Below are 25,752 nucleotides of genomic sequence, written 5' to 3'. Positions count from 1 at the left end.
GAACAGCTCCGATGATGTCAGCGTGTTTACGGAAGCGGTTGTGGGATTCATTGGGAAACTAGCGGATTATACCGTGGAAAAAAAAGACTATTAAAACGTTTCCCAACCAGAAGCCGTGGGTGGATAAAACCATCTGCGACGCTCTGAGATCTCGCACCGCTGCCTACAACACGGGGCTTGCGTCGGGGGACATGGAACCGTACAAGGCTGCGTCATACAGCATCGGGAAGGCGGTGAAAGAGGCGAAGCAGCGCTATGGGAGAAAACTAGAGTCACAGCTCCAACAGAGTGACTCTAGGAGCCTGTGGCAGGGATTAAGGACAATTACGGACTATAAAACACCAAAAACCGGTATGACGAACGCGGACATGACTCTGGCAGACGAGCTGAACACTTTCTATGCTCGCTTCGAGGCTGCAGCTAAAGACGCTAGCGATGCTAATGCTAGCGGCGCTAATGCTAGCGGCGCTAATGGCTACAGACAGGAAGACACTGCCAGCACCGGAAACGCTTCATCACGGTTCATCATCACCGAGCACGACGTGAGGAGAGCCTTCAAGAGAGTGAATACCAGGAAAGCAGCAGGACCAGACGGCATCTCAGGCCGTATCCTCAGAGCCTGCACAGACCAGCTAGCACCTGTGTTCACAGAGATATTCAACATCTCTTTATCTCAGTCGGTGATCCCGACATGCTTCAAAGAGTCCATCATTGTTCCTGTCCCAAAGAAACCTCATCGTGCTTCCCTTAATGATTATCGCCCTGTAGCCCTCACCTTAGTAGTGATGAAGTGCTTTGAACGCCTGGTCAGAGACTTCATCATTTCTTCACTACCAGACACACTGGACCCACTACAGTTTGCATACCGTCCAAACCATTCCACAGACGATGCAATCTCACATTTCCTCCACACATCTCTCACTCACCTGGACACTCGGAGAGGGAATTATGTGAAAATGCTCATCATCGACTACAGCTCTGCATTTAATACCATAATTTCCCTTCCTCCACACTTACCACCAAGCTGGAGCACCTGGGACTCAGCTCATGCTCTGACTGGCAGACCACAGGCAGTAAGGATGGGCGGACATGTCTCAACCTCCATCACTCTCAGCACAGGAGCCCCCCAGGGTTGTGTTCTGAGCCCCCTGCTGTACTCTCTGTACACCTATGACTGCGTGGCCACTACCAACTCCACCACTGTCATTAAGTTTGCTGACGACACTGTCGTGGTGGGCCTGATCACGAACAACGATGAGACGGCCTACCTGGAGGAGGTTGGAAATCTGGAGAACTGGTGCCAGAGAAACAATCTCCTCCTGAATGTCAGCAAGACAAAGGAGCTGATAGTGGACTTCAGTACAAAGCAGGTGAGGAACTACCAGACCTCCATCATCAACAGAAGCCCAGTGAAGAGAGTGGACAGCCTCAGATACCTCGGTGTTCACATCACGCAGGACCTGGCATGGTCCTGTCACATCAACACCGTGGTAAAAAAGGCCCGGCAGCGTCTGTACCACCTCAGACGCTTGAGAGACTTTAGACTGCCCTCCAAGGTGCTCAAGTATTTCTACTCCTGCACCATAGACAGCATCCTGACGGGAAACATTACGACCTGGTTCGGGAACAGCACCATGCAGGACAGACGAGCTCTACAGAGGGTGGTTCTATCAGCTGAGCGCATCATCCGCACCGAGCTCCCTGACCTGCACTCAATCTACACCAAGCGGTGCTGGACCAAGGCCAGGAAGATCGTGAAGGACCTCAGCCATCCCAACAATGGACTGTTCACTCTGTTGCGGTCTGGGAAGCGATTCCGCTCCCTGAGGGTCAACACAGAGAGACTGAGGAGGAGCTTCTTTCCGCAGGCGATAAGGTCTCTCAATCATCACACCACCACACAAGACTAATACCATCTCTTTGAAACTCCACGGCACAAATCACTTTAAATAATGCACAAATAATGCACAAATCACTTTAAATAAGACACTTTACAAAGTCACTTTTTATGCATACTTGCACACCACAGCCATTTAAATATTCTAAATCTGTTGACAAATTTCTATTTTCTTTCTATACTTTTATAATTGATATATTGATATTTTGCTTTTTTATAGATATCTTGTTCTTATTTGTAAAGTTTATTTTACTGTACTATTACTTTGTCCAGTACATTTGCACTAGTTAATCTTATTTTCTAACGTACTTCTCTTATTACAGTATATTTTACTTTGTACAGAATATTTTACTAGTTAATTTTATTTTTAAAGTATTTCTTTTATTTCTTATTTTACTTTGTACAGCATATTTTACTAGTTAATTTTATTTTATAAAGTATTTCTTTCATTCCTATTATTTCTTATGTATAAGCTTTTACTATTCTTTTCCTTTAAGGTCACTAGCAGTCGTATAAGCATTTCACTGCATATCGCACTGTGAATGACTGTGTATGTGACAAATAAAATTTGAATTTAAATTTAATAAAGGGGGCAGAGAAAATACAGGGAAAACTTCACCTGGGAATGATGAAATCTGTTATTGTATGATAAAGATATTCAGTAAAGAAACACAGGGTAACAGACTAGGCAATAATTATACCAATAAGAAAACCAGTAAAAGTTGAAAGTATACCAGGGAACATTTCACAAGAAATAAAAGTAGGACTTTTTGTTTTCTGGGAGCATACAGCATTTTGATGTGAGATTGACAAGGAAAGAGTATTTAGGATATGTGATTAATAAATGTAAAAATGTAATAAATGTCAATGAAATTACTTTAGGAGCACTTTAGCACTTATAGTAGATAAACACCCAATGGGACTCTGAGTTATGCTATAGAAGTGAAACCATCGAACATGTACAGCTCTGTGGCAGGAAATATATGCAGGAGAGGCTTGACATGTCACATATTCTAGGGGCTAGGAAGAGTAGAAATCAATATTACAAAATATTTTAGAATGGGCCGTCATCGATAAGGGAACAAAGCGTTTAATGTTTTTTTAAAGAAGGACAGGACTGGAAAATTAACTTTTTAATTAAAAGGGCAGGAAGATAAGGGAAAGTGAGACCTAGAGGTGGTGGTAATGCAACTTACTGTGCATTCAATTATCTGGGAATTTGCACATCAGCCTTCGCTTCAAACTCTAAAAAAGCCATAGCCGACTACAGGGGACATGGGGATCAACTCTGGAATCACTTTAATTCTTGTGTCTGACAGCTTTGCTGTTTACACAATAATCGTTCGCAATGGATTTAAGTAAGTGAGAGAGAGCTAGGTCGATAACGATCAGTGTCCCTGAGATGACCATGCCTGACCATGACCTGCCGATGCGCTTCCCTGTTTCACATATGCTTGGACATGGTGCTGTATGTTGAGTCTGTACCTTTGCTCCATTAGCGACTGTGAGGTGATGCATAATGTGATGTCATACTCTGATCATGTCACAGTTCTTCCTTGTTGAGTGACTTCAGCTCCACCATTTCACTTATTTAACTTTACACCTCCCACTTGAACTACTGGTTCTTGAATCCAAGTAGTTTACACTTGCTTTTCTTGTGCCCGTTCTTCTGTAGATACCAAGACAACTTTGTTTAGACAATCTTGTTTGTCAATTTCCTTGATGACCTCTGTTTTGTCTGTGATGCTTGCTGTACAATGCAAACAGTGGTCTCTGTTGCCCCATTTCTGTGACAAGAACTTGTAGGATCCATTTTCCAGGGCCATTTCCTGGGATCCACCACCAGTCACTTGCTGGCTCAGCTTTTTGGATTTCCACGACTTTGTTTGCAAAGAACGTCTGGAATCCATAACTATCATGTTGAATTGCAACCACACAGTCTGACTGTTTACTAAGTGGAACCAACGTTTAACCTCCATGGAGACATGCAGCAAAAACTGCGCCACTGATCTCAGCCTTGACAGCATCTTCCTTCTGGTCTAGTGGTGCTAACTTGGCCTTGGACTCGACCAATCTGAGAACTATCCCTTAGTTTGTTTCCCACCTTAGGTACAAAACGGCTCTGTAGGTCTTGACGCTACCATCTGAGAAGGTAATCCCCCATGGTTTTCCTTTCCAGCCAACTGGCATGAGGCTTTTGTGAAACCTAACTTAACTGAGCTGCACATACTCCTCGAATAGTTTGATGGCCTTTTCTGAGATTTCCAGAAAGCGCCTTGTCCCATGTTTGTCGAGCTAAGCTCCCTTTTCCCTGTCTCTTGGAATGTCTTTTCTGACAAGAATTGCACCTTTCTGCTTGGCAGGCGTAACAAGACCAATTGGGTCATAGAGCCCAGCAACCTGGCTTAGTAGCTGTCTCCTGGTCAACGGGTTAGGCGTTTTCAGCTTCACTTCGCCTTCAAGAAGTTCCTGGCCTGTTCTCATTTTCTTTTTACTTTTTAAGAAGTTAACAGAAGTCATAACGTAGAATTTGTCATCTTTTACCAAGTACCCTGTTCCTAAAGCTATATTTTCTTCCTCCATCATCTGGTTCAGAAGTATGATTGCTTGACTTTGTGTTTGTGCACCAGTCACTTGCCTCCCACTTTGCCCTGACCTAACCCATGGCTTGAGTGCAAATCCGCCAACTGTCAGAATCTCTTCAAGTCCATTAATTATTATGGTCAATTTCTCCTGGTCATTGTGGAAATGTCATCCACATAGCTATCCTCTTTAAGTACTTTGCATTCCTCTTTCAAATAAGCAAACTTTGCCAAACGTGCCGTTTCACACATAGCTAATTGCGCAATGCATCCAGCAGGGCGATCTCAGATGTTGAAACTTGTTATGGCATACTCTCCTATTTCTTCTTCCTCAGTATCTTTCCAAAGCAACCTGTGAAGATGCACTTTACGCTCTTCAAGCCAGACAGAGTTGTACATCTTAATGTCTCCAGGAGCAGCAAATACTCCCTTTCTAAATCGAGGCAGGACAGCTCTGATTGGGTTAAGTAAATCTGAGCCTTTTGGCAGATCATTCATGCTCAGTCCATTGACAGTCCAAAACAGATGATGAGCCTTCACCGTCCCCTCGTGAGTTTTGACTCTAATCCTGAGGAGGTACCTTTTCGTGCTCACTCTAATGGCCATCTTGCCATCCCCATGAACCACCAAGGTAACTTTTTTTCCTTTTAACTTGAGTCTATCAGCAGCTTTGTGCGTAATATAATTTGTGTCTGAGGCCAGATCTATCAGAGTGCCAATTTTTTGTCCTGCATTAGCAGTTACTTCCATTAACATTATAATGACAGGGAGTTCTTTTAATCCACTACCGACTAAAAGTCCCTTTTTGTCTCTCTCAGAGCAGTCTACCATCTTAGCTTTGTTGGTGAATGCCCTCTTGAACTTTTCTGATAGTTCTGGTGAGAGTTCTGCCAAAAGCTCCTCTTGCTCATTTGTAAATCTACTTCCTTTCCTGGGGTCTCTGGTGATGGCTCTTTCCCCACCCACATTCTTGAGTTCCCCTTTGGGACAAAGAATGTAATGGTGGTCTGACGGGGCTCTCCTTTTACAGTCTTTGTTTCTGCAAAGACAAAGTTGCACCTATCACCATTCTTGTGACATCCCAAGCACTTTATGCACGCACCCAGTTCCGTTACAATCAACTTCTTCTCTGCTCGTTTTAGTTCTTTGAACTTTTTGCAGAAGAAGATTTTGTCTCTATGCTTCTCTTCTCCTCACACGACGCATCCACTTTCTGTTGAAACTTTATTTGTCGTTCTGGTGAAGGTAGACTTTTCAGACTTCTTTTCTGGCCTTTCTGCCTTTTCTGAGATTTTGAGCTGCTCGAGCCTTTCAAGAATTTCTTCTTCTTTCTTTAGGAACTCTAGTAGTGCATCAAAGTGTTTCTCTGGTGGAAGAGGGACTGGGAAAACCTTCAGAGACCAGAAGAACCCACAGGGTCAGCTGAGTTTAAAAAGATTTAACTGGTGGACAGCATCAAAAAGATTGCATCAAGATTGCCACAGACCTCAGGCTTTCCTCTTACAACATAGCTGATGACATCTTCAGAGTGTTGGAGAACCGCTATGGAAACAGGACCACGATCGCAATGGAAATTGTCGAGGAACTCGAAAGTATTCCTGCATTGAGAGATCATCATACTCTGATCATGTCACAGTTCGTCCTTGTCGAGTGACTTCAGCTCCACCATTTCACTTATTTAACTTTACAATGTCCAATGACATGGTGGATGCCAACTGGCATAAACCAAGAAGGACAACAACAAAGTCCTATGGCCAGATGAGACCAAAGTGAAGTTGTTTGGCCTTAATACCCAAAACCATGTTTGGCGAAAACCAATCAGCATTGCAGCAGAAATGCCTGTATTTGTCAAGCAGGGCAGTGGAGTGCTTGTTTTTGCAGCAGCAGGACCTGGGAATCTTGCAGACATTGAGTTGATCATGATATCCTCTGTTTACCAGAGTATTCTAGAGGCAAATATGAGGCCATCTGTCTGACAGCTAAAACTTGGTCCAAATTGTGTCATGCAACAGAACAGTCATCCAAAGCAGACCAGTAAATTTACATCAGAATTGCTGACAAATAAAAAAAAATTATGTTTTTGCAATGGTCTAGTCAAAATCCGGACCTCAACCCAATTGAAATGATGTGACAGGACATTTACATAGCTGTGCATAAGCAAATACCCCAAAACCTTAATGAATTGTAAAGCAATGTTACAAATAAGAATGGACTAAAACAATGTGAGAGACTAATAAAGTAATAAAGTGGAACCTTGGATTATGAATATAATTCGTTTCAGAAGCGGGTTCACATCTCAAAACACTTGTAAATCAAAGCAAATTTTCCTATAAGAAATAAAAGAAACTTTTTTTTGTTTCACAGCCCAAAAAAATAAAAACCTAAAAATAATTAATACAATATTCAATAAAAAAACAATAATAATTAAAAAACAAATTAACATGCACTTTACCTTTAAAAAAAAGCAAAAACAAATCCAGATAGAACTTCCTCTTCTTATCTTTCATTATAAACCTTCCTCCTCTCTTATTTGAGTTTCACACAAACACACATTAATGGAAAGACTATTTTATCGGAAAAAATAGCAAAAAATATATATAACTCTTGTGTGAGCGCACGCTAATGAAAAAATAAAGAAAACAAACAAATTAACTTGTACTTTACCTTCGAAAAGGATTGTGACAGAGCAGTGTTTCTGTGTAGAGCAGAGTGTGTGTGTGTGTGTGTGTGTGTGTGGGCAAGAGGAGGTGTGTGTGTGTAGGCAAGAGGAGGTGTGTGTGTTTATGTGTGTGTTTATGTGTGTGTAAAGGCGAGAGAAGGAGGGGTGTGTGTGAATGAGCAAGGTGTCCAATGCTGTGCATGCCCACACACAACAGCAGACTGATACACAAAGAGAGAAAAACGGACCTTAAAAGTCTCCAATGAGACTTGCTGTTGCATTAAGAGATGCGCAATAAGACCGAGCTGTCAAGAAATGGGTGGTATTGTGGCTGATGTTGTTGCCATGGGCAGGTGGGCAGGCATAGGCGCAAAGGGGTTTCTGGTAATGAGTCTTTATTTACCATACAAACATAATCATGAAACAAAGCAAACAAAAAAAACTAACAAACACCTAAAACTATAAACTCAGCCATAGCTAACCAAAGACTCTCATAGCATAACATAGGCTCTAAAAGCATACCATAAGCGCTCTTAATGTGACATAGGTGCTTTTAGCGTGCATAGATGCTTTTAGCTTAACGTAGGTGTTCTTAGCTTAATGTAGGTGCTCTTAGCGTAACAAATACACGAGCAGGGGAGACGATTACCCACAATTCCACAGCACAAGAGAAAGAAAAAACATTGGCTCAGTTGTGATCACATGACGATTACCATCAAAACAAGAAACGCATGCGTAGACCAAGACTTATTGATATTCGTATTACTTATTTTAATTACTGATTACTTATTGATATAAACCAAGGTTATCGATATTCAAGTCAAAATGTATGAAAAAAAATATTTGCTCGTCTTGTGGAACACTCGCAAACTGTTACATGCAATCCAAGTTCCACTGTACAGAAAAAGATTATGTGAAGGTATTGCTTCTACAAGCTGTCTAAAAGATATTGGATTTGGGGTGCTTAATACTACCTGCATTTCATTTGGGGTTCATTAGGTAAATAAATAATTGCTTTGCGAAAAAAAAGTTATGTTATTCGCATGTCTGAGGGTGAATTTGCCTATTTCTAAAACCTGCTATGATCAGATTATTTTGGTTATATTTCATACAAAAAATGACATAATTAATAGAGGGGGAACTAACATTTACACATGACTTTATATGGCAAATCTAACATATTAAGGGGAAAAACTTCCAAGTGAGCATACTGTTTTATAACGGGAATAGCTCAGAGGTTAAAGAATTAGACTATTGTCCGGAAGGGTCCCATGTTTAAACCCCCTCACCACAATGTTGCCCTTGTTGCATCCTTGAGCAAGGCCCTTAACCCTCAACTGCTCAGATGTAGAATGAGCGTGGTGTTTAGTAATTTTTATATTTTTGCATTGAATTTTTAATGACTAAATTACATTTTCAATTTAGTTCAAATTGCAGTGCAGATGAATTTAAACATTTTTATTAAAACAAGTTTTTGTTCAGTTCATGTAATTTAACATGCTCTTTTGATTCAAGGACTTTTGGCACTGTTATACTTTCTGAGTGCAGGGAACCAAAGTTATCAGAGGTATTGGAGTATATACTGTAACTGTTCACAATGAAGCATGGTACTGAAAGCATCATGTTATGGGACTGGAGCTCTAATCAAGCTGGAGAGAATCCAAATACCAATCTACCAATCTCTGACAATCAATTAAAACTTTACTTGATTAATAATTAAGACATTTGCATAGACTCTTAATTGAGTAATTAAAAAATGAAATTGGGGATAAATTAAATTATACATAACTATAAAATATAACATAAAGTCTATATTTGTAATAATTGTCTTTTGTGTATTTTTTGTCTGCTTTTTTATCTGTTTAAAAAAATGAATCCACAGTGCAGGGAACATTGAACACAGACTCATCTTTGCTTGCTGTTAATTCTACAACACCACCAAATATAAATAAACATTTTATTTCTTGTTAAAATTTTAAAAATATAAGGAAATCTGAAGTGTATCTACACTATAATTATAACAAGAGTAAACAAAGGTACACTTGAAATATTAAGCGCTGGATCACAAGCTAAAGTATTAGTTAATGGGTGTGCATACTTATGCAACTAGGTTATTCCAATTGTATTAATAATGTTTGTTGTATTTGTACTGAATTTTGTGAGTAAAATGTTTGTTTGTTTTTGTCTGTTTTCCTTAAATGCTTGCATGCAAATCTCAACAAACCTTCAGCCTCTTCTCAGACAACACCAAGTAAGAATTGTATCTTTTTATTTCCAGAGCTACTAAAAATTACAACGTTTAGGGAACTGGTATTATCAAAATTATCAGAGTAAATACTGTAAATGTTTTCAAGTTTACATAGGCTACTACATTATTATTGTTCTAGGTCTATACTTGCTGATAGATAGATTCTGGAATGATTCTGGAAGTCTAAAGTAGATAAAAAATTAATAATCTAAATTCTACTCTACACACCATTGTTGTCTAGTATTTTTCTTATGTAATAATTTTAAACCAGTAAAGATAATTGCAAATTATTTTCTACCTTTAATGTGATATATCAACTAACAACATTCAAATTAAAACTAAACAGAAACATTTCAGGAAAATTACAATAAAAAAAATAAATAACCCTGTTTGTGGTAGCACTTCAAAAAGGACAAGAGGGCAGAAAGAAACTGTGAAGGCAAGAGGAGGTGTGTGTGTAGGCAAGAGGAGGTGTGTGTGTGTTTGTGTTTGTGTAAAGGTGAGAGGAGGAGGGGTGTGTGTAAATGAGCAAGGTGTCCAATGCTGTGCATGCACACACACAACAGCAGACTGATACACAGAGAGAGAAAAATGGACCTTAAAAGTCTCTAATGAGACTTGCTGTTGCATTAAGAGATGCGCAGTAAGACCGAGCTGTCAAGAACTGGGTGGTATTGTGGCTGATGTTGTTGCCGTGGGCAGGTAGGCAGGCATATGCGCAAAGGGGTTTCTGGTAATGAGTCTTTATTTACCATACAAACATAATCATGAAACCAAGCAAAGAAAAAAACAAACACCTGAAACTATAAACTTAGCCATAGCTAACCATAGGCTCTCATAGCATAACATAAGCGCTCTGAATGTGACATAGGTGCTTTTAGCGTACATAGACGCTTTTAGCGTAACCTAGGTGTTCTTAGCTTAACAAATACACAAGCAGGGGAGACGATTACCCACAATTCCACAGCACAAGAGAAAGAAAAAACATTGGTTCAGTTGTGATCACATGAAAAAAAAACTGTCTGAGGGTGAATTTGCCTATTTCTAAAACCTGCTATGATTAGATTATTTTGGTTATATTTCATACAAAAAAGGACATAATTAATAGAGGGGGAACTAACATTTACACATGACTTTATATGGCAAATCTAACATATTAAGGGGAAAAAACTTCCAAGTGAGCATACTGTTTTATAACGGGAATAGCTCAGAGGTTAAAGAATTAGACTATTGTCCCGAAGGGTCCCATGTTTAAACCCCCTCACCACAATGTTGTCCTTGTTGCGTCCTTGAGCAAGGCCCTTAACACTCAACTGCTCAGATGTAGAATGAGCGTGGTGTTTAGTAATTTTAATTTTTTTGCATTGAATTTTTAATGACTAAATTACATTTTCAATTTAGTTCAAATTGCAGTGCAGAAGAATTTAAACATTTTTACTGAAACGAGTTTTTGTTCAGTTCATGTAATTTAACATGCTCTTTTGCTTCAAGGACTTTTGGCACTGTTATACTGTACTTTCTGAGTGCAGGGAACCAGAGTTATCAGAGGTATTGGAGTATATACTGTAACTGTTTACAATGAAGCACTATACTAAAAGCATCATGTTATGGGACTGGAGCTCTAATCAAGCTGGAGAGAATACAAATACCAATCTACCAATCTCTGACAATCAATTAAAACTTTACTTGATTAATAATTAAGACATTTGCATAGACTCTTAATGGAGTAATTAAAAAATGAAATTAGGGATAAATTGAATTATACATAACTATAAAATATAACATAAAGTCTATATTTGTAATAATTGTCTTTTGTGTATTTTTTGTCTGCTTTTTTATTTGTTTTAAAAAATTAATCCACAGTGCAGGGAACATCGAACACAGACTCATCTTTGCCTGCTCTTAATTCTACAACACCACCAAGTACAAATAAACCTTTTATTTCTTATTAAAATTTTAAAAATATAAGGGAATCTGGAGTGTATCTACACTATAATTATAACAAGAGTAAACAAAGGTACACTTAAAAGTTGGATCACAAGCTAAAGTATTAGTTAATGGGTGTGCATACTTATGCAACTAGGTTATTGCAATTGTATTAATAATGTTTGTTGTATTTGTACTGGATTTTGTGAGTGAAATGTTTGTTTGTTTTTGTCCGTTTTCCTTAAATGCTTGCATGCAAATCTCAACAAACCTTTAGCCTCTTCTCAGACAACACCAAGAAAGAATTTTATCTTTTTATTTCCAGAGCTACTAAAAATTACAACGTTTAGGGAACTGGTATTATCAAAATTATCAGAGTAAATACTGTAAATGTTTTCAAGTTTACATAGGCTACTACATTATTATTGTTCTAGGTCTATACTTGCTGATAGATAGATACCCTTTCTGATTAACCCATGTATAAAGGATCTTCTCAGCATCTTCTTAGTTTCATACAACCATGAAGCCATAGTTTGTAAAGAGCTCACAAAGCACGAATAGGATAGAATAGCAAATACACCAAACATGTGTGACATACCACAGAACACTGTGAAGGTCATCATAATGGCTCACCATAGTGACATCATCAAGAAGAGGATATCCCAGCAATATGTACTTATGTATTTATTTTACATGGATATACTCATTACTTTACCTAAAAGTTTTTTTTTATTTCTGAAAGTAACCTTTGAGTAAAATTTTTACGAGTCGTCTGCTTCAATGATTCTGGAAGTCTACAGTAGATAAAAAATTAATAATCTAAATTCTACTCTACACTTTGTTGTCTAGTATTTTTCTGATGTAATCATTTTAAACCAGTAAAGATAATTGCAAATTATTTTCTACCTTTAATGTGATATATCAACTAACAACATTCAAATTAAAACCAAACAGAAACATTTCAGGAAAATAACAATTAAAAAAAATACATGACCCTGTTTCTGGTAGCACTTCAAAAAGGACAAGAGAGCAGGAAGAAACTTCAACAGTAACATTAAAGAGGATTATAGGAGGATATTATTAAAGACGAATATCTGACAAGTATAAGCCACTCCCTAAATGTGCTAACGATCTCTTATATTCTTCACATGCCTGTGTTTTGAACTAGACTGGCTAGACAGACGCACTTTTCCTAAATCAGACATAATATAAATAAGTAGATTTCAGGGCTTCTCAAACTTAATATTCAAAGGTCCAGATCAGATGGTGATAAGTAAATGACATTAAAGCCTAGTGGAAAAAATGCCACAGTTTGACTGCAATTAGATGCTTAAACCAAAGCAACTTTTTTGTTTAAAACTTTAAAGCAATTTGCATTTAAGTCATAGAAATTCCTGGGGTTTGTGTGCTGATCTGGCGGAAGCACAGCAGACAGAATTCTCCCCTTCTCTCGCTCTCTCATTGGATCATGAGCTATTACCATCCACTTCTCAAGTGCACTCAGGCGGACATGGCAACTAACGCTTCAGAGATCCCCTCTAGCAGTAAGCGGGCAAATCAGGAGTTATTAGACGTGGTAACACACGCGGTTGAGCACTTACACCTCGAATGGCTCTCTTAGGGGAGCAAGACTCCCCTAAGCGTTAGAAATTAGATGACAGGTTTTTGTCCGGAGGGAGGAGCCTCTTTGGCGCTCTCTCTCCTTTTTTGGTAATCTCCATGACGAATTAACCCATTTATGAAAAATGGCCATATTTGTCTAGTATTTTTGTGCCATCAACATCGATTTATTCTAATGTCGTGGATGCAAAGGCACGAAGTTACATGATGATGCCCCAGATAGAGGAGACGCTTGCAGGCTTTCTCTCTCCTGGGACATATTCTCCCCTGGAAAAGCCCACGCTCCCCTCCAAGCCTGACATGACACTTCGCTAGTGGGGAAGGCTTTTCAGGCAGCAGGTCAAGCTGGTTCTGCTGTGCACACCATAGTTGTCATACCAGGCTGACTTGTAAAAAATGACCTGAGCACTAGTGGGGTCATTAACAAAGCGGTATTTTTTAAGTTACGCCAAGCCACAGACCTGTCTCTCAGGGCAACCAAGCAGGCGGCCTGTGATATTGGCCGCTCTATGGCTGCCATAGTGTCTACAAAGAGACATCTGTGGCTTAATCTCACAGGCATCAAGGACAAGGGTTGTGCTTTCCCCATCTCGCCTTCCGGCCTGTTCGGTGACGCCGTTAGCACCGTCATCAATAGGTTTTGGGAGGCAAACTTCATGAAGAAACCTTTGTCAGGTTTCTTCCCGCCAAGCTCAACAGTCGGGACTGTCGGCCACCCAGTCCTGACCAGGCCTAGCTTCCCCGAGGCGTACAATTCAGAAGAAGAGTGCCGCGCTTCACAATCTGCCATGAGGAAATCTGACCTGAGGACCATTATCTCTGAGAGGAGAAGGTCCTCAGGACCGTGAGGGTATCTCTCAGGGAGGAGTGCATAGAATTCCGTGATGGAATTAATCTCCTTCCTGGTACCCCTAGGAGACCGGTGTTAATTTCCCGCCACCATTGGTGTTTCAGGAGACAGCAGTCTCTGACAAAGGTGTTCCCTCCTGCCATATTTCAGGACACCGAACACCTAACAGCCACCACCACTGCCCATCCGCCTAGCTAAAGCAACAAAGCTGCTACCTCTTTCAGAGAAACCAGCAGCGTGGAAGCTACTGCCAGGCATGTCTCCCTGGCTACATGATTCAATCACTGATCATCCTCTATGTTTCAACAGCATGGTTTCCACTTCTGTAAAACCACAGTGAGCACCTTTGAAGGCGTAGGGCTGCCGCCACTAGACAAGTTGGGTGAGAGATGCTAGTTCCCTAGCCTATGAGGCGCGTTGCACACTTCGCCTATAGTGATTAGGGCCCATGTGACCAGGAAGCTTGCCTCATCACATGCTCTGGCAAGAGGTGTACCCAAGTGTGTCATGCGGCATTTGTGTCACACAAATGTGTCAAGGGGTTGCCCTTTCCGCAAAACATTTGTCAGATTACATAGTTGGATGCCAGGCTCTCGGGTCCTCGAGTCAGCATCCCAGAATTATGTCTAAGACTCCTTGGGGGGACTGTGCGCACACTACACAACCCTGGGGGTCCAGACACTTGGAGTTGGTGGAGTTGGTTTTCATGTTATGGCGGAGTTGGTTTTCTCTTTTCCATAGCATTTTCACGCAGCATCGAGTGTAGCTTTTGAAAGGGAACGTCTCGGGTAACTTTGCTGTAACCCTGTTCCCTAAAAAAGCGGGAATGAGATGCTGCGCTCCAATGCCGCACTGCGGACGCGACTGGACATCCTTTCAAAATTGACCTAAGGATGTTTCCGGTTTACTTCTTTTTATAACCTGCAGGTGCACCTCATCGGTTGACGTCACCTGACCAAGGTTATATAAGCCAAAATTTTTGGCATGTTTGACACACACGTGCTTCACAACCCGCGAACGAAGAGACGTTCCCATAGCGTTTTCACGCAGCATCTCGTTCCTGCTTTTTTAGGGAACAGGGTTACAGCAAAGTAACTCGAGATAATTTTTATGCAGAAACAAAGTAAATATACAAAGTGTATTTGCTTTTATGTCTGAATAAACTAATTAAATTAACCTAAAGGAAGAACACAACAAAAAACTGTAATATCTAAATGATTTTAAAGCAAAAGATACAGTGTACTATAAGGAACCATTCACGTCACGTCTTAAACGCCTTTAAAACTGATTTCTCCTCTCAAGTGGTGTCATAATGTCTGCCATTGCTACGTCTGCCATTGCTAAGCAAACCACGAATGGTGCACTCCATGATGACGAGGAAGTTACATGATGTAAAACTAATTGGTTGGTACTTGTTACATTTCCTGCGGTGCTCCTGCAGTATTCTGAAAAATTGAGATGTTTTGTCTTGCTGCATTTAAAACACATGAACAGAGCGAAGGTGTCGCTCTGTATTGTGACCACGCTTGTTATTTGTCTCCATTAAAAATAATACAGTTAAATAGGCAAAAGATGTGACATGTGAACGTCTTCTTAACCAATATGCATAGCAGCCTAGTCTTAGAAATGGTATTACTGCTAAACAGACTAATTGCTAAACAGGCTAGTAGCCAAAGACCCAAGGGATGAACAGACTACGTACACAGCAGACTAGATATAAAACAGACTAAGAACTCTAAAGGTTAGTGGCTAAACAGGTTAGTTCCTAAACAGGCTAAGAGCTAAACAGGTTAGTAGTGCACTGATTAGTATTTATACAGACTAAGAACTACACATGCAAAGGAGGTTACACAAGTTTACACACACAAGGCTAATTCTCCTAGGGGCTAATCCTGCTAGGAGACACAGAGACAAAGACATACTAATGCAAACTTAAAAGGCTCCAGAAACCAAATGCCAACTATAACTAAACAAACTAAAACAGAACATAATCAAAGAACCCACTTAACAGAACTCACATTAATGCTCGACTCAGTTTCCCAGAACAACCAGCTATTTATTACGTGACTAATGAGCTACCTCGTTCAGGTGAGCACCTGCATCACCTGAGCGAAGTGCCTTCTGGGAAACTGAGTCTACCAACAAAAGCTACTAAATAAACACAGTGGCCTCTGATGGGCAACCCTCACAATTACTGTCTAAACCTTAGTAAAATAAAAAAAAATAATTGTGGTTGTTACGTGAAGACATTAATAAAAGTCCTACTAGAACAGATGCGAGACACTACAGTGGTAACCCAATTTGAATGGTTATTACCGTCGCGCTCATCGCCGTGTAAAGACGACAGTGGCCAAAATAAATCAGTTGCATTTCAAAGTCATTCATAAAATGGCCGCCAGGTGGCGCAAAGTGACATTTTCATTCATCGCTGTAAATACAATAGTGATGGTAATTATCACATGAGTACTTCACACAACAAATATGAAAAATCTGAACCAGACCTATTAATATGTACTGTACAATAATGAGTAAAAAAAAAAAAAAAAACATTGGTTAAATGTTGTTTAGATCAAGTTCACTAGCTGACAATTTGATTTGTACAAAGTATAAACTGTTATATAGCGCATCTCTGTATCTGACCCAACAACTGGTTTATTAATTACTTGCTCGTTTCTCCAAATGGCAGCCTTCAAAATGTTCTAATATTACCGTTAATGTGTCACAGGGGTAGTTTTAAGAGTAGTTTAGGCAGGAATTCGTGTATATACAGCTCAAAACCTCCATCAGTTATTAAAGAAGCGTCTATTTAGAAAAAATGCCCCAGAGATTTCGGAGCTTCAGGGAATCTCCCAGCGCTCTGCGCATAACACTGGGCCAACTCATGTCGGAAAGAATTTATTAATATTTTCTAAACGAGGGCTATTGTTTTTTACTTATAATATTTGTTAAATTAATTTAAATGAGGTTTGGGCTCAGGACTTTTTTTTCTTCTGCATCGTGATCCCCCTCTTTAATTTCCTACATAATCTAAATCAGCGCTAAAGCGGCATGCATGAAGTTTTCCAGAGCGCACCGGCAGAAGTAGACTGATTGACTGATTGACTGATAATTATGAATGAGTCGGGAAAAACAGCAAGCAGACTGACTCTAACCATTTAAAAAAACGTTTGCGTTCATTTTTTGACGCGCTCAAGTTCACCAAAAACAATACAGAACACCGCACCTTATTTGCTTCCAAACATATACAAAATCGTTAAAAAAAAATTGTATCGTGAGTAGGCTTAAATAAAGGTAGAGTCTTATAAAGGCCATATAGGCTTATATAGTTTTATTATATAGTTTTTGCACATTAATCTGAGTCCTCATCTGTTACATTTTTTAAAGACCACAGTTTTTTCAGCCTGTCACGGCGTACGCCCAAATCAAAATCGCTTCTCACTCACTAGTTAGGCGTCCTCCCCTTAAGATATGCGAAAGAGCAGGGTTGCGGAATTAGGCACGGCTGGTGAGCTATCCTTGCTAATGATCCCGGGCTTGCACCCCGCGCTATAAAATACTCTGGGTTTGTTGGGTTACAGGGGATTTTACTACGCGGTGTGATTGCGACGTGCGCGCAACAACGCGGAAGTGCGGCATGCAAGCAGGGCAAATGGAACGCACCGCAGGGATCAAAGAAGCGAGAGATAGGAGGGGTTTGTCCAGACAAAGCCTGTAAATTATACATTTTGGTAGTATTGTCTTGCATCTTTTAAATTTAATAACAAAAAAAATCACAATACTGCCAGAATGTCTCATTTTGCTGTCAAACTGTTTATAAGCCTCATGGGTCTCTGTGAGACTGGTGCTACTGGTCACTGAAAATATTGTATTTTTTTGTTGTTTGTCTTATTGTTCTTTTCTTTGTTTCTTTGTTTTACAAATATATATATGTTATATATGTTCAGTGATACCTTTTCAGAACACAGATAAAATATACCAAAGTAATTAATATTAAGGAAGGGCAATACATCCACATGCGCGGTGACATAAAACACACGCTCTTTGTCGGCGGCACCCGTGCGATCATCCGCACTCATCCATATGCGTAGAAAAGATGGTTTCTGTCATTTTTTATATATTTGTGTACTGAGTGGGCCGGGCCACATTGCCCAGCGGCCCACCGGGAAAACTCTGGTGCTCCAGATGGCCAGTCCGCCACTGATGTGGGCATTGTAAGATTTGTATTCCAATTAATCCTAGGTTGTTGTTCTTTTAGTGTTACTGTGTGCGCTTTACAATGCCAGACAGTGGCGGACTGGGACAATAATTCAGGCCTGGAATTTGACTCCACTCCCAGGCCACCTCTGCTGCTGCAGTCACCACCACGCTATTCGTGTAATCTACTGGACTGATAAACTTGTAGGCTAACCCTATTATTGTAACAGGTAGACTACCAGATGCATTATAAATGAATAAAAAAATAACCCTTAATATATACCCTTAATAACCCACCATTTATACTACCAAACCAATGACAAATAGAAAATTGCCTTTTTAAAAGAGATAATAAGAGACACATGTTGAAATATTTACATTTTATGTATTTTCAGCGCTCAACTCTAGTATATCAAATGCATCAAATTGTTGCTCGTTTGTTGGTTTAGTTTTATCGATTGTGATGATCTAAGTGATTTGGATGAAAGTGTTCGTCTGCCAAATTATTATAAATATAATGTAAATGTAATCCTGACCGACCTGTTCCCTTACTAGCGAACATGGCTGGGATTTTGCAGCAGCTTGCTGCGTCTGCGGCCAGGGCTTTTTTTTTTTTTTTTTACGCTGACTCTCTGCTCCTCCTTTGCGTTTACGCTCCATTTTTTGAACGATTTAGTCAGATATACCCTGTCTCTGGATATAGCCAGATATTAGGCAGTGCGTCGCTGACGTTGGGTCATGTGATGTGGGAGTGTAATTTTCCCTCCTGATCTTCTAATCTTCCCCTCCCTTTCCATTGCCTGATTCGTAGATTGAGAGATCCGTCAATTAATTCGTAGTTATACACCAGCCTATTACATGCCAGGCTGGTCGTCTGCACAGTGGCAGCCGGCAGGCCAGAACGACCGTCAGGCCACCGGGAAATGTCCCGGTGCTCCCGATGGCCAGTCCGCCCCTGATGCCAGACAACATTCAAATGCAAATTATTCACCCTCCCCAGGTGTGAATCAACTGTTCTCACCTATACATTTAAAGAAACTGAAATACACCTCTCCACACTTTAAAAACCTCTTGAATCTGAGGCTCTTCTGGAGACGTTCAGTGATTTAAATTTGTGTAAATTTAATCTTCTGGATTCTAGATTCTAAAGTTGACATTGTTACCTTTTTTAATCCTTGGAATGGAAGAAATCAAGATTTTCCTTATAATCACATAAATTGCATTGTTTTTAATCAGTCTATACACAATAATATTCTTTGGTATTTTTATTTAAAAAAAACAGGTATGGGGCTACCTTGGTTTATTAATCCTCGTGCCTGGTTTAGGTTTGGTATTCAGTGCGCACCGATTGTACATCTGTTATTTTACAACTATATCATAACACTCAGAAATATCTTTTATTTGAGGTTAAGTGACTGATGTGCCTAACATTTTTCAGCTGAGCCTCTGTTTCACTGACACCTCTCTCTCTCTCTCACACACAGCGAATCATCTGCCTCTATCTGACCTCATCCTCTGCATCCTCTTCTCTTACACCAACTAACTTTATTTTTTACACACTACTATTCTGTGTTGTCTGGCTACACTCTCCCCTACCAACACTTTGCAGTCACTGATCTCTTTCAGATTACAGCGTCGACACAAGATGTAGTCCACCTAAATGCTTCTGCCTCCACTCTTATATGTCACCCTATGTTCCTGACTCTTCTGGAAGAAAGTATTTACTACTGCCATTTCCATCCTCTTTGCAAAGTCCACCACATCTGTCCTTTTACATTCCTGTCCCAAAGACCAAACCTGCCCATTACATTTTCATCACCTCTGTTCCCTTCCCAACATGTCCATTGAAGTCTGCACCAATCACCTCTTGGGATGCTCTGCATCACTTCATCTAACTCACTCCAGAATGTCTCCTTCTCTTCTAACTCACATCCTACCTGTGGGGCATAACCACTAACAACATTGAACATTATCTCTTCAATTTCCAGCTTCAGACTCATTACCCTATCTGATACTCTCTTCACCTCTAAAACATTCCTTACAAACTCCTCTTTCAGAATAACTCCTACTTCATTTCTTTTCCTATCCACACCATGGTAAAACAATTTGAACCCTGCTCCTAAGCTTCTGGCCTTGCTACCTTTCCACCTGGTCTCCTGTACACACAGTATATCCACCTTCCTTCTCTGCATCATATCAACCAACTCCCTTCCTTGTCATGGTCCCAACATGCAAAGTCCCTACTATCACTCCTAAACTCTTGCCTTTCCTCTTCTCTCTCTGCTTTCGAACACACCTTCCTCCTCTCCTTCTTCGACCAACAGTAGCCCAATTTCCACCGGCACCCTGTAGGTCAACAGCACCAGTGGCGGTCGTTGTTAACCACGACCGATCTGGAATGGGAATAATATTTGTGATTCGCATCATTGATTTGGCAAATGTTTTATGTCGGATGCCCTTCCTGACACAACCCTCTGTATTTATTCAGACTTGGGACTGGCACAAGAAGACACTGGATTGCGCCCTCCCCCCACAGAATAATGGTTGCATTATTCTGTGGAACCTTTTGAAGAGCGTTATTTGCCCTAACCAATCAGATACTTGACCATATTTAAAAACATCTCAGAATCACTCATTGGAATTGCAGTGTAAGTTAATTTAGGACTAAAAAATAATCCAACCTAGCATACAACATAAAAAATATTCATGAAACGTCCTACTCTTACTTTTAGCAAGGAATAGGACTGCTTCTAGGCAGACACTGAAAGCCAGAAAATTATGATGTTACGTATGACACCAAATCTCCAAAGCTTGTGTCGAGCAGAAGGGGCAGCCTGAACCATGTTACTCATTCCTTAGGCGCTTCACTTGGTATAAGTAAGGATTGTTAACATGGATGTCTCATGGTTTCACTTAGCACACTGTGTGCCTTGAGTAGCACGACACTTGTTATCCAGTGATTATATTTGAATGAAGCCATCAAGAAAGAGAAGGACTATTTGGGAATATTTTTAAGTAATTTTTAATTTTTTGGAGGGGGGGCATTTTGTACTTTCCCCATAGATGCTAAATATGTGCACAAACATTTCCTTGTATTTTTAAACAACACACACTCACAAATGATGAATGTAATAGTACGTGCAGCTGCATGTTCATATTAATCATGGGACTTGCAATGTTCTCAACAATCTCTTATATCTTGGCTGTGGAGAAGATTTGTTTGTCATATCTCCTTTCCTAAACCATGTGTATTATACAATTACAAATCTATATTTGTTATTATTGTCATTTGTGTTTTTAATTAATTTATTTGTCTTTTTTATACTGGCATGCAGGTTCATTAAATGAAGTGTTCATTAGCAATGAAACAATTATTACAACAAACTGTAAGCATTTTATCTTTTCTTTTTCAGAGCTAATTAGCTAGTAAGCTAGTAATAATAGAAAGCTTAGGGGACCAGACTTAGGGGACTGTTTTCTAGTTTGCATAAGCTACATTATCATTGGACTTGAGCTAAACTTTCAAAAAGTGTCTGAGGTAATAATTTTAAACCAGAAAAGGCAATTGCATATTATTTTACACATTTAATGTCATATAGCAACTAACAACATTTAAGTTAAAACCAAACAGAAACATTTTAGAGAAATAAAAATAAGAAAAAAAACCTACATAACTCTGTTTGTGGCAGCATGTTGGCCTAGTTAGCACTGTCACCTTGCACCTAAAGGACCCGGATTTGATTCCCTCTGTAATATAAGTCAGTATAATTTGAGTATTACTTAAAAGGTGTGCATACTTATGCACAAAGGTTCTTGCCATTTTTTTTTTCACCCATATCCCAATTTTTTTTATTGGCACTTAACATGAATTGTATTATTTGCTATATGACCTTAAACATAGAAAAAGATATCTAATTACAGAAAAAAATAAGAAAGTGAAGTCCACTTACTTAAAATACAAATGTTTTACATCAAAACAGATACTAACATTTAAAATAGTGCTTGCTACTTGTGTGTCTAAGAGTGAAAATTGGTACTTAAGTTTAAAGTCAACACATACTGTATCTACACATATGCTACCTCTTAGCCAGTAGTATCTTATGTTTAATGCAAAATGTCAGGGATAGATTTAGTTAAACTTTACTATACTAAATCTACATTTGTAAGTATTGTCTTTTGCATTTTTAATTAATTATTGTTTTATTCTTATTTTTTGATGCAAGCACATGGAACCTTTCTTGTTTCCTTTCTTATTCAAAATAAAACAAGTTCTACAAACCCTGGTAAGCATTTTATTTTTTCATTTTAAGAGCTCATAAGAAGGCATTTTAGGCATCGCATCAGAATTATCAGAGTATATGGGCCTATGGTAAATGTTTGCTAGTTTTCTACTTCTACTTTATCATTATACTAGAAGTAACCCTAAAGTTTTTTTTTGTTTGTTTGTTTTTAGGATAGCTTCAGAAAAATAGTTGAATTTATTTTTATTAGGTACTATAATAAATAGGTTACCTAAAAACTTGTGAACAAATGTTCTCTGCTTCACTTATTATGGAAGTCTAGCTAAACATTTAATAACCTAAATTACACTTTATACACCCCTGGTAAATTTCTATTGCTTGTGTGAATCATTTTAAACCAGAATAGATAATTGCAGATTATTTTCCTCCTTTAATAATATATAGTAAAGCCAAACAAAAACCTTTTAGAAAAATTAAATCTAAGAAAAATAATAAACTGTTTGTATAAACGTGCACAGTAATGCGACCCAATAATAGGTAATGTGACTAAGTTCAGAATTAAGCATCTACATTTACATGTGTAAAAAATATTATTATACACTTTTTATTAATGAAGATACAGTGGAACCCTGGATTAAGAGCATAATTTATTCTGGAACAATTTCAAAACACTTGTTAACCACTTGAAGAGCGTTATTTGCCCTAACCAATCAGATCTTTGACCGTATTTATATGCGTCTCAGAATCACTCATTGGAATCGCACTGAAAGGTAATTTAGGATTAAAAATAATCCAGCCTAGCATACAACATAAACAATATTTATGGAACGTCCCACTCTTACTTTTAGCGAGGAGTAGGACTGCTTCTAGGCAGACACTGAAAGCCACAAAATTATGATGTTACGTATGACACCAAAGCTCCGAAGCTTGTGTCGAGCAGAAGAGGCAGCCTGAACCATGTGACTTATTTCTCCGGTGCTTCACTTGGTATAAGTAAGGATTGTTAACATGGATGTCTCATGGTTTCACTTAGCACACTGTGTGCCCTAAGTAGCACGACACTTGTTATCCAGTGATGTGGAGAAGATTTGTTTGTTATATCTCCTTTCCCAAACCATGTGTATTATATAACTACAAATCTATATTTGTTATTATTGTCATTTGTGTTTTTAATTAATTTATTTGTCTTTTTTTTATACTGGCATGCAGGTTCATTAAATAAAGTGCTCATTATCAATGGAACAATTATTACAACAATCTGTAAGCATTTCTTTTTTTCTTTTTCAGAGCTAGTAATAATTGGAAAGTTTAGGGGACCAGAGTTGTCATAATTATAAGAGTATCATTTTACTTGAGCTAAACTTATAAAAAGTGTCTGAAATCAACCTTTGAGTAAAACTTCTAGCCAGGCCCCTGGCTTACCGATTTAAAAAGTCTAGATAAAAATGGAATAATCAAAATTATTACTAATAAGTAAATACTATACACACCCTTGTTTTCTAGTATTTTTCTGAGGTAATGGTTTTAAACCAGAAAAGATAATTGCAGATTATTTTCCACATTTAATGTGATATAGCAACTAACAACATAAAAAAAGAAAGAAAAAAAACCCCTACATAACCCTGTTCCCTAACTGTTCTCTAACCCGGTTCAATTCCGTCTAGCCAGTGTGCTCTCCCTGTGCCTGGTGGGTTTCCTCCAGGTTCTTCAGTTTCCTCCCACAGACCAAAGACATGCAGATTAGGCTAAACCTTAAAAAACAAAACAACAAGAAACTGTAAGATCATAAAATTATTTAAAAACAAAAGTTACACTGTACTATAAGGGGCCATTCACGTAATGTCTAAAAATGTGTTTGAAGCCGCTTTATCCTTCTTTCCCATGTGGTGTGCATGGCGTCTGCCATTGCTAAGCAAACTATGAATAGTCCGCTCTATGGTAACAGTGAGGATGTAAATTGTGCTTTTGATACCTCCAGGATGAAGAAAAAAACAGAATTTAACCAGCTCTTTCAGGAAGACCGAAAGAGTGAAGTTATTGGTTGGTTCTTGTCACATGACCTATGGTGCTCCTACAGTATTCTGAAAAGTTGGGATGTTTTATCTCGCTGCAGAGAGGATGGGCATTTAAAAAGCATGAGAAAAGTAAGGGTGCTGCTCTGTATTGTGACCACACTTGTCATGTGTCTCCATTCAATTGGCTGTCTAAACCTTGGTAAAAAAAAAAAAAAGGTGTGGTCGCTAGATGGAAACATTGACCTTTCTGTTGCACATTTGGAATGTGACATTCTCATTGCATAGGGGATATAATGTACTGTACCCTGGCAGAAATCTCGCTTTTCCCTGTGAGCCAACCTTATCTTATCCTCAGATAGACTATAAAACTAACAAATGTTAGAAAATGTTTTTGATTAAAAATAGGAAACATGTCACTCACTACATTTTATTATTGTATTCCTTATTCGTGGTGGGCTGGGTCCAGAGTGACTTGTTATGCGGTCTGGAGCCGGACCATAGTCTGGACTTTGAGAAGCCCGGCTGTACTATATGGATAAAAGTATTTGCTGTTTCAAACACCAAATAATCATACCCAGTAAAGGCAATCTTAATGCTTTAGCATACCAAAATATCTTGGACAATGCCACGCCTTCAACTTGGTGGCAACAGTTTGGGGAAGCCCAAATCCAAGTCAACAAATACATCAATATTACATCCCATAGAATGAAATTAAGAGGGTCATGCTCAGGAAATCCCCCCCAATTGAAAATATCTTGATTTTATTAATGAATCAAAAAGTTCCTAGAGACTATTAGCATAAGACTCAACACTGTAGCACACATACTTACTTACATAAGTCAGTATAATTTACAGATGTGGTCATTAAGACTGCGTGTGTTTTCCCGCGGGATGCCTCAATTTAGCGCGCGCGGCGCCGCGACTTGCCGTAAGCAACATTCGGGAATTTAAATAAATGTGTTGTGCTTCACTGAATATCCGCCAGATGGCGCATGGAAGGACTTTATTTAAACGCACGCCGGACCAAGTACTGTACAACGAAGAAATTGTGTATAATTACTTAGTCTAAAACAATATTGTTCCCAATGCTGAAGCAAACATGAATTTTATTTTGCTTTACAACAGATCTTTCATGATAAATGTGTGTATATGTGCTTCATATTTTTTTCATAATGATGAAATGAGATGCCCAAATTCGTGCTTTAAATTTTTTAATAAGTTTCTTATATATTTTTTGTAATGTTTTAACAGGGACAAAACAGTAAAAGACATGGCAATGTCTCGGTTTACATGGTGTTGAAATTAATTTAATTTCCTGATAGTAGGCTATCTGATAGTCTTAACTATGCGAATGTCCTGATTCGTGAATATGCCAACATATCTCACTTAAAACGTAAAAAATGTGTCGACATCATCAGAAGACATGAATGAACTATATATATTATATTATTAAGTAAATATTATTTTATGACCACGAGCTTCTTCTGGCATTTTATAATAATCATTATATTTGCTGTTTG

At 38.9% G+C, this 25,752-nt stretch overlaps 1 protein-coding gene across 1 annotated transcript in view; it reads left to right on the top strand.

The window, feature by feature from the left end:
• LOC128521668 (uncharacterized) overlaps positions 1 to 25,752 on the top strand; it is a 53,622-nt gene that overhangs the window by 10,366 nt on the left and 17,504 nt on the right. The window contains exons 2-5 of the mRNA XM_053495554.1: positions 11,250 to 11,309; positions 21,312 to 21,362; positions 22,200 to 22,259; positions 23,427 to 23,477. Coding sequence (XP_053351529.1) covers positions 11,250 to 11,309; positions 21,312 to 21,362; positions 22,200 to 22,259; positions 23,427 to 23,477 — 222 coding nt within the window. The remainder of the gene's footprint in view (positions 1 to 11,249; positions 11,310 to 21,311; positions 21,363 to 22,199; positions 22,260 to 23,426; positions 23,478 to 25,752) is intronic.

This window comes from Clarias gariepinus, chromosome 1 (genome assembly GCF_024256425.1).
Source record: "Clarias gariepinus isolate MV-2021 ecotype Netherlands chromosome 1, CGAR_prim_01v2, whole genome shotgun sequence".
Classification (NCBI taxonomy): domain Eukaryota; kingdom Metazoa; phylum Chordata; class Actinopteri; order Siluriformes; family Clariidae; genus Clarias; species Clarias gariepinus.
This window is presented reverse-complemented; position numbering and strand designations above follow the sequence as displayed.